Here is a 16,919-nt window from a genome sequence, read left to right on the forward strand (position 1 = left end):
AAAAGTCTCTGAATATTCAAACCTTGCCCAGCCCTCACATCCACAAAATTATTAACTTTATTCTGGGGGAGAGAAATGAAAGTTTATATAAATTCATTTCACATTTTAAGAGGTCTGCAGTATTGCAAAGTTGTGATTGAAAGGTTATGTTGGGGGAGGGGGGCGATGACAACTTCCTCATTGGCTCAAGGGGGCGATTTGTTCAAAAAGGTTAAGAACCACTGCACTAAACTATCCCCAGCTCAAAACTATTCACTTCACCATGCACTGCTTCTGAATCAACAAAGTTGCAATTAGACTTTTTTTCCCCCCCCCAAGGAACTGCTGAAAAGCAGAAATCTGGTTTGGACATTCCCTGCTTGACCTGAAACTGCATTGCACTTCCCAAATTTGTCACTATCTCCTCCTAGTGCCCCTTTTGATAACAATTTTACCAAATTCAAACATGCTTAGCAAATTGATACCCTACAATATTTCCATTCACTCTTGCTAACCTCCCGTCAGGGAATAATAATGATATCTCTCCTATTATCAGACACAGATGCCATTTTCACACACACACACATTAAAAAAGTCATATAGTTACTCCATTACTATTGTTTCCCTAGAAGTAAACAATATGAACTGTATGCATATTTAACATTTCTTCAGTTACATCATCTATATTCATAGCCTTACCATTTTTCAACATTTTCATAGCATGCATGACTTCTTTTTCATTTTTAATTTGATAGTAACTTTTATAGCATTCATTTCACTCCATTCTTGACATTTCACTACCATTCCCATGTAAAACCTTTAAAGTACTAATTCTAGCATCTGTTGTTTTCAAAACATATGGCTGAACAAATCTTTTTTTCCCAAATATATACTCACCAAAAGTCAACATTCTCAATTATTTCTAGGCCTCTGACTATCCCAATTAGTTATACTTTCTTGTCTATCCATGGGTATCATCCTCAAAGACTCCAACTTTCTTTAGAATGTTGCACAATTTCTCCCTAAATCCATCTCTGTCTTTCCATTATAACAATGGAGCATAACATGTTACCATTACTATTTGTTTATTTCTTTTCTATAGTAGCTGTTCTCAACAAGTGACTCTACGTGGTGTACCTCGCAAAAAAAAAAACAAATTTAAAACAATACAAATACATATAAATATGGTCACTGAACAGAACTATTGCCATGGAGGTTAATAGTTCCTATCGTAGAACAGAGCCTATGGATTCATACACACACGCATGCACACACACACACACACACACACACACACACACACACACACACTAACATAGATAGCGCCAATTCATATGTTCTCAAAGATGTTGTAGCTGTAGAAGACAGACAGCATTGGAGGGCAGAGTTAAATGCATGACCAGTTCAGAGTCCTTGCATTGCCACAAGAGATCCAAATCCAGCCCCCTTGAATTTGTTGACCCTCATATAGGGCCAATTTAGTGCTGGCTATTAGTTGACCCAATTCTTATGTATAGGCATGAGCAATAAATATTTCTGAGCTACAACTCAACCTATGGTTCTGATCTTTCGAACCTGATAGTAGCCCTTTAATTCACAACTACAATCTTCCTTTCCCTTCATGTATTCATCAGTTTCAGCAGCCCGAGATCAGAAACCTTCATTCAAACTTTATTATAATCATTCCCTCACTTTCAGAAAGACCAAAATACTTTTTTTCCCTTTCCTTTCCTTTCCTTTCCTTAATTCAAGTTCTTTACCATATACTCCATGAGGGAGATAGCTGGTTAAAAAGTTTGATTGATAGATAGATAGATAGATAGATAGATAGATAGATAGATAGATAGATAGATAGATAGATAGATAGATAGATAGATAGATAGATAGATAGATAGATAGATAGATAGATAGATAGATAGATAGATAGATAGACAGACGATAGATAGATAGATAGATAGATAGATAGATAGATAGATAGATAGATAGACAGACAGACAGACGATAGATAGATAGATAGATAGATAGATAGATAGATAGATAGATAGATAGATAGATAGATAGATAGATAGATAGATAGATAAAGTTGGTTTACTTCTCTTACATTCCATTCATATTTCATATGGTAAAATCAGAATGGGCCCCTAGACTTTAACCTCCAGCCCAATTGATCTGTAATCAACTGAGGTTTTCATATAATGCATAATAAGACATAGCAAAAAGCACACAGACTTGTATACCACTTCATAAGGTTGTTAGATTAAGGCCCAGTTTCCTCCTCCTCTTCATCAAAAGTCAAAACCAGCAGGGCGATAAGAAGATAAAGGGTTGACTACATTAGCAGATTTAATCGCACCCGTGTTTTACTTCGTGGATAATGAGAGTAATAGGCATAAAAAGCAACCAAAACAGTAATAGTTTAGTAAAGGGGTAGTCAACCTTGGCTCTTTTATGACTCGTGGACTTCAACTCCCAGAATTCCTGAGCCAGCCATGCTGGCTCAGGAATTCTGGGAGTTGAAGTCCACGAGTCATAAAAGAGCCAAGATTGACTACCCCTGGTTTAGTATGTTTTGGGCCAATATGCCACAGACACAACCCTGAGACTAACTTGCAAATCAATATGTTAGGAAACATATGCAATGTGCTAATACACACACAGGATACATGGATGCTGATTATTATTTTTTTAACCTTTGTTCTCATCTGTATATAGAAAGAGATAGTTTTTCTCCATAAAAGTAGCATGTTTTCTCCCATGCCCCAGCATACAGGTAGTCCTCGACTTACAATGAAGTTACGACGGATACTCCAAAAGGTATTTATGACCCGGTGCCAAAGCTACAACGGCTGCCCTCCCTGCAGTCACGGGGCAGTCTTTGGGTGCTTGGCAACTGGCCCACATTTACGGCCATTTGCAGTATCCCGCAGTCACATTTTTGCTGGAAACTGACGTTTACTTCTGCTTTGCAACAAAAACCTGGCTCGTAGCAAACAGTGGGTTCGCTTTACAACTGCAGCACTCAATTAATGACCATTACAAAAAAAAGTCCTAAAATTGGATTGGTCATATGATGACCAACATTACAACAATCACAACGTACGGCCACAATTGCCAGGCTCAATTACGGTCGTAAGTCAAGGACTACCTGTACACACAGAGAAAGAGAAAATCAGGGGGAGAAGAACAATTAACCAATGGAACAACCTGCCTCCAGAAGAGGTGAATGCTCCAACACTGGAAGTTTCTAAGAAGAGTCTGGACAGCCATTTGTCCGAAATGGTATAGGGTTTCCTGCCTGAGCAGGGGGTTGGACTCGATGACCTCCAAGGTCCCTTCCAACTTTATTATTATTATTATTATTATTATTATTATTATTATTATTATTATTATTATAAGGCAAAACAGAGCAATGCAGCTCAGAGCAATTCAACAGCAATAATCACCGTGGCCTTGTACGGAAGAGGTTAAAGAGTAAAAGAGAGAATGTATACTTTACCATCTCCTGGAATTATGCGCAGAGTAACCATATTTCCTGCTTCTTTGATTAGGTTGACGATGTCCGAATGTGATTTGTTGGTGATGGAGCATCCATTAACGGCCAATATCCGGTCTCCGACTTTCAGCTTCCCGCACCGGTCTGCTGGGCTCCCCTCAATAATCCGACCTATTTTGTGAGGCATGGCCACACATGCATTGCCTGCTTTTGAATTGATTTTTTGTTTTGTTTTTGCGCGTGTGCATTTTTTTTTAAACAAATTGTTTAAATACGTTGGGAACATGGCGAGAGGGGGGAAAGGAGAAAAAGGGTTGAAAAGGGAAAGAGAAGGTTAAGGGTTAATTAATTAATGCATCAAGCAAACGTTATTAAAGGAGAGCTTTGCTGCCAGTGTTCAAAACATTGGCAATTGACTAGGGGAGTGCAAATATTAGAAATATGCTAATCAGCATTTCCTATGCTTCTAGTAGTGCTTTCCTTCTGTGCACAAGCATCTTGTTACATCGCATAGTATGTTTGAATGGGTTGCCCTCAGAATAAAATCTCGAAGGATTCTACTTGTAAATCTGAAACTGTTGACTGGCAGCCCAACCCTCTTGGATTTTTCCTTGAGCCCGACTTTCGTCTCATCTTTATCTTAGCCAATGTCGGTTAAAATCTCTGCCAATGTTTTGTTCTTTCTCCGTTTTGAAAGACAATCACTGTATCGCCTACCAAGGAATGAGTTTTCTCTTAATTCAAACTCAGAAGGATAGATTCTACAAAAATAACTTCAGCAAGGATAAAAGCAGCAGGGAATTAGGAGTTTCTACTACAATGAATAAAGGGACTAATTGAGGCTAGGAACAAAGCCACTAAAGATGGACCAAGGGGGAATACAGAACTTTCCAAAAATGCTTACTTTCAACATAATTTAATATAAACTGTCAACAAAATAAGTGGGAAATCTTAAAGATACCCCCAAATAGCTCAAGAATCTAAATACAGGTAGTTGTCAACCCCTATTTCCATAGCAAATAGTTTTAGATATGTGTGTTACGGATGGGAGATTAAACGATGATAGTAAAGAACAAGGAAAAATATGATTACAGTACCTTTTTCCTAATCAACTCTACCAAATGTTTCTAGTACCAAAAGCTTCAGCCAGTGTGGGTAATGATGAGGAACATGCCTTTACTAATTTCACATCAGTCTTTGGAGAGCAACAGGCTTGTTGACCTTGATCTATACCTGTAACTCTCACTATGGGGTTTGATCCACCCTAAATTTGTGTACATTTTGGAAGGTTCAGCAAAGCAAGATTGAACTCTTTCCTAGATATGAGACATCAAACTTTTATTATGTCACTTTATGTTTAATCTCACTATAACTCGTAGATAATGCCAGTCTATTTTTTTTCTTCAAGTCTCGATTACTTCATTATTAATTGAAGGGAGTGATATAGTACAATAGTTAAAGGCTTTATGTTTTAGGCTTTATGAAAATCTCCTATTTTCCATGATACTAGGTGTTTAAAGGAGCAACAAAGTGATGGAAAATGGACAACTAGATGTTGGGTAATATTGAGGCAATGTGCAACAAGAGGTGTGTTAAGAAAAAATAGTTTAGAAATGTATTCCTGGTATCATAAGACACAGTATAACTTTTAATTAAATGTTGGAGGCAATAACAGACATAAAGGAATTTCATCATATAATATATGTGGTAGTCACTTTCAATTGCTTATAACAAACCCTTTAAAAAATATTCTTGTACTATTTCTTGGATGTAAGTTGGGAATTGATAAGTTCATGTTTACTCTTGTACTCATGGACCTGTCACCCTTCTTCAACTCAATCTATATCACCAAGTTCTTGTGGGGAAAAAATGGAGGAGAGACTGTTTTGAATGTTGACTTGCATTCCTGGAGAAAAGGCAGGATGTAAACCTAATAAGAGACAAACTCACCTCTTAATGCAAGATTGATTGCTGCTAATAGCAAACATGGGCTCTGCCCCACTGCATATTGACAGCAATATATGATGATTAAATGATAAACACTAACTGGAATGACGGTGAAGAACAAAAAGAAGGAATTGTGTAATGATTTTCTACCCTACTGCTGTTTTAAATCAACATTTAGAAGTTATGAAAATCTTCTGTCTTTAATAAAAAGGAAATACTTTATGCACTAGTTTAATGGATTACATAATCTAACTTGCAATGGTGGTTAGGTTAGCTACACCAGGCCATTTCTCAGTTTAAGCTGTATCTATTTTTTTAATATGATGATTACTCAGTAACATAAATTAGTTATAATTATATCCATATATCTGTATCTTCATTTTTTTCTGCTTATAGAGTATAGAAAACCAGTAAGTATTTTTTTTTAATTTATCAAATAAGGAACTTTAATGGCTTGGCTTCATTCCAAATTATTTATTACTGTGCATTAATTTCTTCTTTATATTTTTATATCTTTTACAATCATTCTAAACCATTACTGCTACTACTTAATTGTACTCTTCTTTGGACATTTTATTTTCCTGGCGTTCTGATTTGGCTTCACATGTCTATCTCAATTTGCCAATTTTGTTTCCAAAAAAATGCAGCTCTGGAATTGCAATGTGAACTAACACCAAACATTATGTACCTTTACCTAAGTTTTGTCAATGTCTGCTGTCCACATCTTGGTGTGTTTCTTTAGAATTTTACACATAATTGTGTTTTGAAGCAGGTACTTCACTCACTTTGCATGGGGCTATAATGACTATGGGGACTTCATTTGTGTGCGAATGGAGATTTTATCAAGCCATCCAAATATATGCTTGTACTATATTTGTATTAGTAATTTTAGAAATATATCTATGTTATGATAACATGAAAAAAATCTCAATGAAGGACGAGTTAAACACTATCGGTCATATACTATCAGAAGTCCATTATAACTCGTGAAATAGATTATTTTCATAACAGATAGCAGTGATCATGGTTTATTCTTTATTCTTAAATATAACCACCATACAAGGAAAATATTTCTCGGTTAATTTCTGAAAAGTGTCAATTTAGTGAATGAACAAACCTAATCCATAGGACTATAGAAAAGACAGTTTTGACTTAGTTGGCCCACTTTTGTTGACCATCTATATAAAACTATAAAGCCTCCTACAGATACAGGGCAAGCACTGTATAGCCAAGGACAAGGATTTCATGCAGAACATGGGAGCAGAGGAGAAGGGAGGGATTAACTTGAAGTCAAGACATACATTTGCTTTCACATGGCTTTGTATGTCTAGCTTTTAAGAAATTTCAGAAATGAACATTAATCACGGGTGCTCCAACCAGTCTGGAGTAGGAAACATTTAATTACCCTTATTTAACAGACTGCTCTACCCCTTCAATAAGTCTTGCAGTAAAACTCTCTGAGCTTGGAATATATATTTTTACCATGTTAGAGTTGCCTTCTATACCTATGAGTTTGTATTAAATGGGTGGGATTTAAGTGGTTTTGGACTATATTTGCCTCATTATTTTATCTGTCATTATGATTTTTAATAGGCATTCACTATGTCTCCTTAGGCCTTTTTAAGATTGAATATCTCATGTGATTCCAAGTACATTTTTTAAAAAAACAAATGCAAACAAGAACCATATGAATTCCTCAAGAGAGGAAAAGACGTTTGGAAACTTCTCTCCTAACCAGTGGCATCACCACATTATGAATAGGGCCGACAGATGAAAATTGGAATATGACTATTTTGTTGTTGCTCAAGCCATAAATATATAAGCAGATCTTAGAGTCAAGAGGTGAAACCCCCTAATACATTTAGATTGATTTGGATATCAGCACTTCTACCTAGGTGCAGGGTTAAATCCAGATTAAAAAGCTCTAGAGATAAGAAGCTTCCATTGTATTTTTTTTTATTCTGCAAGAATGTCTTAGACTATCTAAGCCTCTCAGTTCCATCCCTGTGCCAAGAGAAATATAAATGGAATAGCAAGTCACCATTGATTTAGGCTTTAGTTAATTTAAAATGTATTAAATGCAATGGTGGGAGAATTGAAAGATGAGGGTGCAGGTGTTTCATCTGCAACTATCACCTGGAAGGTCAAGCCTTACCTGGAAGGTCAATGGGAATACACTCACAGGCAAAGAACCTACCTGAGAGGTTTACCTCTTGAATGGTGCCATGTTTAAAAAGTGTATCAAAAGGTAGGCTATGCCAACTACACAATCCACATTGCTAGCATACAGTGAATGTACATATGCTTCCTTTACAGTATCTTCTTAAAAATTCCTAATCTGTTTATCTCAAGAAAAGCCATATGCTATGGAGGGTTCTTACTTTAAGTGTGGGATTACACCCCCTGTTGCCTTTCCCCCCTCCTCCTGCTGCCATTATTTCTAGAATCCCAACTTCAAAATGTCTCTTTTAGAAAGAAAAACAAAGCCAACACAAAACAAAATTGTAATTCAGCTTTGAACAAGACCTGGGAGGCAAACATTTCCCAAAGCCTGGCTTTCCAATTAGGCACATTATTGAAATAGAAAGGGGCACATTCCTGAATTTTAATTACTGTTTTGTATTTGTAATTACCATTGTCATTGTACTCTGGCATAACAATTAAGGTTCTGTTATTAACCTAGGCTTGCTATCTTTTCCCTTGCTTTTGCTTTGGTCATCAATGAAGGCTTATTTAGTCAATAAACACTACAGATGTATTAAAGATATCCCTCCCAGCCAAAAGCATAACTGGAGCCTCTATGCCAGCGGTGTCAAACTGCCAGCCCGCAGGCCGAATGCATCATCTGGAAGCCGCACCCACCCCATTGCCGGCAACGGCAAAACCGGCCCGATATGTTGCGCGATGTCACATGACGTCGCTAGTTTGACATGTCTGCTCTATGCCCTTTTGAAGTTAAAATGTTGATAAGAGTCACATAAATCCCATAACAAAACCTAAATTTTAGAAGAATTTTCTGTACTTACCAAAAGTTGTTCCAGCTTCTGGACGACTAACTGAAGACACAATGACAAATCCAAAACCTTCATTCTCTCCACGCCGTATTTCAACATCATAGGGCTGGACCACGGTGCTGACCACACCACTGCCTCCGCCCCCACCACTACCAATTCCACTGGTGCTGCCACTGCCTGAACTGACAGTGTTGAGTGAGTTTTGACTCCCCTGTGGAGTGCGTTTCTCCTCAGTCAAAGAAGCTGGTTGGTTGCTGCTGTGATGAGAAGAAGCTGGAGAAGGAACCTCATTCTCTGCTTTGGGGACTGTTTGAGAAAGATGCAATCTTGGATTAACAGCTTTTCAGCAATGCCAAGTTTTTAGGAGCATTACAGAAAAAATATGAAGCTGATACATTAGGTTTCTGCTTTGTATCAACTGATTATAATGGCCAACAATTAAGAAAAATGACAAAATACCTTGAGGGACTCAAGAGGTGGGAGAAATCTGCTATTGCGACAACTTTTAGGGAGAGTCTTTTTCTACACATTTTTCTATATTCCAAAGTTCATTTGAGGCTTCTATTTTGTGTATCTCTATTCAGTAGTGGCACCCATCTGAGGGGACATTAACACTGGAGAAGAATACCCATGATATGTTTTTGCTCAATGGTACTCAAAAGATTAAGAGTACCGTTCAAATCAAAGAACTAGTGTGCCAAATAATTTTTTCTATTGTGGAATTTAGTATAGTTTGACAAAAAGTTGTATTACTAGTTGAAATACAAAAATCCGTTCTTTCTCTTTTATACCACATTTTATTACGTGTGTTCCATTTTGTTTTTTCATGTTTTGAGGAGTAATTCTAAGTAACAATCGCTAAGAAGATACTCTTAATTACAGGCTTTAGTTAAGGAAAGGCATTCTCAGCCCTTGCACTAAGCATGCTTCAGAAGCCATACTGAAGGCTGGAACACTTGAACATCTGGAGGTCATATGCTTGCATAGTTTGCCTTCTAACATAAGGTACCATCACATCTTCCTTAGGTCAATTTAGCCTCTAGGACAGTGTTTCTCAACCTTGACAATTTTAAGGCATGTGGACTTCAACTCCCAGAATTCCACAGCCAGCAATGCTGGCTGTGGAATTCTGGGAGTTGAAGTCCACATGCCTTAAAATTGTCAAGGTTGAGAAACACTGCTCTAGGACATACACACACACACACACACACACAGACAGAGTTCTATAAATAGAAGGGTATGACTATCACATTCATATCAGTGTAATTTTAGAAAAATCTGTGAACAGATAGTTGAATTTGGTCAAATCGAACAAGGCAACTTTTATAGGAGTATATTCAGACTGAATCCTGATCACTTTGGTAATTTTGCTGGGTTGCATTCAATACCTTCACAGATGCTTTCCTTCCAAATATTGTATTTTTACATAATGCTGTATGTTTATGTTTATGTGTATTTAAATTTGTATACCGCCCTATCTCCCTTACGGGACTCAGGGCGGTGAACAGGCGATAATAAAAATCACAATAAATATCTATTCTAAAATCAGATTAAATAAATAAAGGCCTGCTCTAAAATACCCCATATAAAAACCTGTACTAAAACTTAATTAAGACTACGCCAGGCCGGCCGCACGGAATAGATGGGTTTTCAGGGCTCGGCGAAAAAGGCACAGGTCCGCAGTTGTATGATGATGTTACCTAATTTGGATAATAAAAAGTCTGAAGAAAACAACCAAGTTCAGAGAGCACCAAGAACCCCTTATTGTATTTTTCCTCCAAGTACAATATACTATTCTTCCAAGTACTGTATAGAATAGAAATAAAACACCCACATAGTCACACTGAAGCCTACCTGTGTATACCACTTTGCGTCTGATAGTTAAATTGACATGGCCTTGCTTTGCAGCTTGTTGCATAAGCTGGACTACAAGCTGGTGTGACTTTCCAACCACCGGTGTTCCGTCCACGCAGATCAATTCATCTCCAGACCTCAAGCGACCATCAGCGTCTGCAGCACCCAATGGCACAATATGACCAATGTAAATCTGTGAAAAGGAAGTGAATGTGTATGAGAAGAGTTCTCACTTGCCCAAGAAATAAATCATGATTACCTATACCCCTGACACTTTTGAAGAGATTGCTCCAAATCAGAGAGCTGTTTTCCTAATGGGTTCATATCCAAATATCTAAAACAGAGGTCCCCAACCTTTTGGGGACCAGGGATCGGTTCCATGAAAAGAGGTTTTTCCGTGGCCCAGAGGGGGCATGGGTTTGCATGCTGCCTGCATTCCACAGATGGGGCTTTGCTTGTTCGTGCAGACTGGTTGCTGGCATGCTGTGGCCCGGTACTGGTCCATGAGCTGGGGACCCCTGATCTAAAGGATTGATCTGATAACCTAGATCTAACCTAGACCACATGTCTGTGAAACATATTCACAAAAAAGAATGTAGTTAATTCCATAGGAGGAAAAACACTATTTTCCTATTTCAAACAAGGAGAAGAATTCATTGTTTCTGATGCAGTTTCATTAAAAAAAAATCATTCTGGATTAGTATTTTATATTACAGAATTTTCCTTGATTGGGGAATTGAACTCAACATGGATACAGCGTTTCACCACAAACTCACTTTTACTTCTTGTAGATTTCTCTTAAATGAGACTGTGTATGCAGCTTAGAAGAAGTCTTACTTTAGTGTGATCTGAATCATCAACAGACTAGAATTGATTACAACTGCTTCAGGGCTAAGCCAGTTGCTGGTGGAAATTGGCCACTCTTATTTGAGCTGGACCAAACTATTCAGCTATTCAGAACCTGACTGATCACTTTGTTCTCTATTGTTTTTCTTTTTTTGCTAGCACAATCAAGTGCCATATCCAAGAGATAGTCAATGGCTATGCTAGCAACATAGATAAGATAAGCAAACCCACATTTTGCTGAAGGTGATCCTAGAAATTCAGAAGATATTAAAAAAACACCTAATTTTACAGATACTTACTGGTTCCCCAGGCTCATTTCCACCAAGAATCCTAAATCCAAAACCAGTTTCCTTCCTCCAGAGAAATATATCCTGTTCTTGATAATCTGGAACTGTAAGGAAGTAGAAGAAATTCATGATTTATAATTAGCCGAATGTGTGTTTTGTTGATCCCAGTATATGTTGAACTAGGGATTTCAAAACACAGATATACAGTGGCATTGCCCTGTGTTTATGGGCAAGGCAAGAAAGCAATTTGATTTGCAAGGAATGACATCCATTTTCTACAATGAAGGAGATGTAATTTACAAAATGCATCCTTTGTTATTTATACCATTTTAAAATGGCACAGCTTTTAAAGGCCTTCTGGAAGATCTTCCCATGGTCAAATTAAATTAAATATACCATAATGCCATTTGATCTTGAGAGGATGTAAATATGATACCCATCTTCAAAACATTGCAAAACAAGCCAATGACTTTGATACAGATTTAATCAGGCTTAGAGTATACCCAGTAGTTTCACTGGAACTATTGTAAATTTACAGTAAGTTGGTTTAAATCCAAGCTCGTATTTTTTAATTTACTTACGTCTTATATTTATAAACCTGTCACATGAATTTCAAAAGTTAATATCAGAAAGTAACGCGTTTGTCTATTTTGGAAAAAAGCACAAGTAGGACAAAGCAATCAAAGCATTTTCTCTCTGGAACAGTTGTTTATCTGGTTGCCAATTATTGCTTGAGAATTTTCAAAAAGAGGAATAGCATTCAGCATATATCACAAAATAAATGTGCCAGAGCTTCAGGGTATCTGGTCCTTACCAGCCAAATGGATTGCAAAACCAATATAATCCACTTCTTCTCATACTTGGCAAAGGAGATTTTTGAGGAATCCATTTTATGACATTGCCTTTCTGGTTCAATGTAAAACTACCCACTCAAGATTTGTATGTGTACGTATGTGCAATTGTAACCCATGTCATAATCAATGCACTATACGCATCTAAAACAAACTTCTTTCAAATCTAAAAGGTGTTAATGTAACCTCTGTCAGTGTTTAGGGATCTTTAAAACCGGATGGGATTTGAACAGAGGTACAACGTAAAATATATCTAATACCCAAACCACTAATTTATATGCTAAAGAAAATTGCATATATAAGGACAAAACACAGTACCAACTTGGAAAATATGACATTATCATGGATGAACAATTTCAGCAAACTCTTGAATCCATGAATTTAGATTCCCTGTTTTTGTAATAATTCAAAGCAATCTGCTATGGACAGTCTTTAATGTGGTCAGGGTATTTTATTTTTCTCTTTTCAGCTCTCAATAAGCCTAAAGCATGGTTTTTATTTCAGATGCCAACTGACTGCCAATTAAGTATTTGCTCTATGCCGCATTATCAGAATTTGTTGATGCTAGCATCAGTTATAAATCCCTGATCCTTTTTGGAAATAATGAGTAGATAGGGTTTTTTTTTGTCATTAAGCAAATGAGATCCTGTTAGAGAGTATAACTCCATTAGTAGTATAGTACTGTTGATTTTCTTTTCAAAAGAGAGATGAGAAATGGAAAACAAATCAGGAACTCTTTTCTGAAAGAATTTTTGTGATAATTAACATCTGCAAGCCTTTTTTTAAACTGCTAGCATCAATTCAGTTGACAGTACTATAAATGGCTGGAGCACAATCCTTGCAAAATATCTGTTAAATTGATTTAAGAATATATCTCTTCTATACATCCAGGTTTATATATGCAGCACTTCCCCAGGAGAGATCTCTGTTTATCCACTGATCGTACCCAGGTTCAGCATTGAAAGAAGATTAAGTGCACAAAGACTAATATGCATCAGCCCTCTTGTTAATGGTTGCAAGCTTCAATGTCATATTGCAAGCATAATCAAGGCAAAAGTCATTTTAGGAGAAGTGAACATTTCTAGGGTGCCCCAGCCCTAATAACACATTGTCTGCTTGTAGTGACTTTTCCCTTTCCAGCTGTTGTTCCAGTTTGGGAATTGTTTTCTTTCTTCAGCTTTTCCCTCTTCTCATCAGCTAAATAAAGTTGATACTATCATGATGCTTTGCTGAAATTTGGCTACAAAAATGATTCAAAATGAAGGGAATGGTTTTTGCTCATTTTGACCTGGCTAGCACTATTATTCTCGCTCCGGTTCTTTCCCCTATCCCCAGAAATGGCACAGTGTGGCATGTTTGTGCATTGCAGCAACCCAAAATATTGGCAGGGCTCAGTGACATGATGCAGCAGCAGCAGTAACAAAATGAATGCATTGAGTAAATGGATATTAGTATTCAGGATGAAGGTTTCTTTTTGTTGATAAACGTATCATGCTGGATCATTTACAACACAGTATACGAACTTATAGCAGATGGCAACCAGGAACAGTAAATTAAGCATAAACCTTATTTTGTCATTTGTGCAAGAAAGGATACTTCTTTTCCTGACTTCTCTTCCTGTACTTTGAGATGTACTGTGCTTCTGACCATTACAATGACTCAATTTCTGAAACTTTTCAGGAGATAATATTGTTTGCACTAATATGGTCAGAATATATAAAATACAGTATTTCATAGGGGAAATTAATCTTTTAAGACACTGACTGTATATGCTAAATATTGTAAAAGCCAGATAAAATCAAGTGTACTAACTTATCAGTCAAGTACCAATAATTACTTTTAAATGCATCAAAACACAAAGCTTCAAATGCAGTTAACAAATGATGTTTTAAAATTGAAATACTTGAGTGGAGGGAGCTAATCCTCACTATTTCTATGAATAGTGAGTTCCAAGGTATTTTGAATTTTTTTTTTCTTTGAAAACTTCCTTTGGCTTTTGAAAAGTCAATGCCAAAGAGTCATCCAGAAATGATCCAGAGCAAAAGAACAGTCACAGGTAAAACCAAGTGCCTATCTTTTGATGGAAGTGTTGAAAGGAAGCTAATGAAGCTAAAATGAATTCTGGATTCTGTTTGTTGAGTAATATTAAACCAAGCATTTTGCTAACAGTTTATGGAGAATGACTGAGAGTTTACGTATTAAATTAGTGCATGAACTAAATAGTTGGAATGTAAAAAAGCACATATACTGTACATTGGTTTTTTTTCTATTTTACATCTATTGATTTCTGTCTATATTTTCCATGTCCTATCATCTTCACCTTCCATTATTTAGTAAAGTGGCTCTAAAGCTACATGCATTAGTGCACTAAGCTCCAGCTCAACAATTTTCTAAGTATAATGACAGAATAGTGAGATGATAGGGTTGGTCAATACTTAGCTATCTGAAGGTTATTATTTTACAGCATCTCAATTTAAATGCAAGTCAAATGCATAAAAAAATGTGAACTTTGCTACTAACTCAAGCTGAAAGCCAACTGTATTCTAAACTAATTGGTCTTGGCTGCTGCCTCTAGTTCACAAAAGCTAAAGGTTTCTTCCAATTAGGTCTAGGTGAAACATGTTAAGAGCTAGCCTGATATATGCAAAATAGCTTCTGTAGAACATTTCCGCAGCACTTTCTCACCTATCTTAACCTGTGAACTTTATAATGCTTTCTGTTTTTCTATTTTCTCCAATGAAGATACGGACCCTTAAGTTCTGCCTATGTTACTTGCAGTTCTTGCATAGTTTACTTAGAAAAAAATAATGAGAATAATGCTGTGTTTTTTCCCTTACAATAGAGCTATTTTTAAATAGTAAAAGTAGCACGATAGCAAATAAACTAAGTTGTTTTAGTCTATCTACAGTGACTGTTCCTGGAAACTTGTTCCTGAAAATGTAACTTACTATAAGGAAGATGACACTTTCAAGGTTAAGAAGTTTGTTTGCTCTGGCATATTACGTATTTCAGGCTTAGTCACTTATTCCATTTATATTAATGATTCCTTCATTGATTCTTATGCACTCATAATTCCATGTAATTATTGTTACCTCACTGATGTTATGAATTTTAATTCTGATTATCTTTGGACAGAGCGTTAATAATGGTTTGGGTTTGAAACAATCCAATCCAATATAAAATCTAGTACGTATGATCGCTTACAATTCAGCAAACACTTCTCAAGAATTTCAATACATCCTTATTTTCATTATGGTTGACACAGTCTAACAGTGAATCTCCCTTTGACAGGAAAGGAGATAGTAATAAGATAATGGCATCATGAACTACAAACACATACGTGCACAACATAACCAAAAGTGAGTCAAAACTCATTTTACAGCCTTTTGCATCAATTGATCCAAGTACACATATAAAATCAGCATCTGACTGAGTGGTGAGTTAAACAAAATCTTATTCTAAGTCCCTACTGATGTAGTTTCCATATCTTTGAGAGGCCATTTAATTGGCTGTAGGTGGCAATGGAGTCACTGGCTGCTAAACTGGAAGTTGTCATCAAACACAAAATCTCAACATTATCTGATATTTCCCACGATGGAATGATAGAAACTGACCAAGTGGCATTGTTTAGAAACAAGCCACATGGACAAAAAAAAATGTGAAGGGAATTCCAAATTAACAATGGTATTGCCTGTTTTCCCCCCATTAATGTTTATTTTGTTTGTTTTATCAAATGGTAAAAACAATGTTTCAAGCCTGATAAGCACACTTAAATGCTGACCAGCATAATTATCATTTCAAATTAAAGGACATTTTAAAGCAGAGCTCCCCAACTTTTTGGGCACTAGGGACCGGTTCCGTAGAGAAAGGTTTTTCCAGACCGGAGAGTGTGTGGTTTTGTGTGCTGCCTGCATCCCACGGATGGAGCTTTGCTTGTTTGTGCGGACCGGTTGCTGGCATGCCGCGGCCCGGTACTGGTCCACGGATTGGGGGTTGGGGACCCCCGTTTTAAAGGACTCGAAATACTCCTTAGGGGAAAAAAACCCTCTACCAAGTATTTTACAATGACTAAACTTGATTCTGCCTTCAGTCTCCCATGATGTAAGGATCAGTTTTCACACCAGTAGTTTATCCATACTGACTTGTTGTTGCAGTCTCTCAGTGATTTCATGCAAAAGTTATAAAAAGAGTTCTTAACATGGGATGAGAAGGAATGATAACAGGTAGCTACAGGTAAACCTTTTTTAAACAGAACAGTCCTGATACTTCACTTCAGCTAGAATATATATTTTTTTCATTATGTTGGTTGACAGCGACACATTAAGGAAAGCATTAGTGACTCTTAGTACAGTTCATGCTTCATGCCAACATCTCCAACCAATCCAGCCACATGAACTCCCCCAAATCACAAACACTGCTACACGATGGACAGCAAGACAAGATATAAAATTCTCAACTCATTCTTACATTCTCCAAAACTCGTGGAATTGATTTCTCTTTCTCTTTCACCCTTGCTCAGTCCAGTCGTAGGCGAAGGTGACATAGCTGTGAATATTAATTTTGACATTTTGCAAAGCTTAATGAAATCCGTTTTTTGTTGGTTCAGTTTCAGTTCTGCTTTCATGCAACCCTCAAAAGTTGCCGCTCC

At 36.9% G+C, this 16,919-nt stretch overlaps 1 protein-coding gene across 1 annotated transcript in view; it reads right to left on the bottom strand.

Moving 5' to 3' along the window:
- The window catches only part of MAGI1 (membrane associated guanylate kinase, WW and PDZ domain containing 1), a 93,216-nt gene that overhangs the window by 25,451 nt on the left and 50,846 nt on the right, over positions 1-16,919 (bottom strand). Inside the window, exons 5-9 of the mRNA XM_029286087.1 lie at positions 16,739-16,816; positions 11,433-11,524; positions 10,288-10,480; positions 8,446-8,739; positions 3,476-3,679 (exon numbers count right to left, since the gene is read on the bottom strand). Coding sequence (XP_029141920.1) covers positions 3,476-3,679; positions 8,446-8,739; positions 10,288-10,480; positions 11,433-11,524; positions 16,739-16,816 — 861 coding nt within the window. The remainder of the gene's footprint in view (positions 1-3,475; positions 3,680-8,445; positions 8,740-10,287; positions 10,481-11,432; positions 11,525-16,738; positions 16,817-16,919) is intronic.

The sequence above is a fragment of the Protobothrops mucrosquamatus genome, unplaced genomic scaffold (genome assembly GCF_001527695.2).
Source record: "Protobothrops mucrosquamatus isolate PMUCROS unplaced genomic scaffold, P.Mucros_1.0 scaffold2841, whole genome shotgun sequence".
Classification (NCBI taxonomy): domain Eukaryota; kingdom Metazoa; phylum Chordata; class Lepidosauria; order Squamata; family Viperidae; genus Protobothrops; species Protobothrops mucrosquamatus.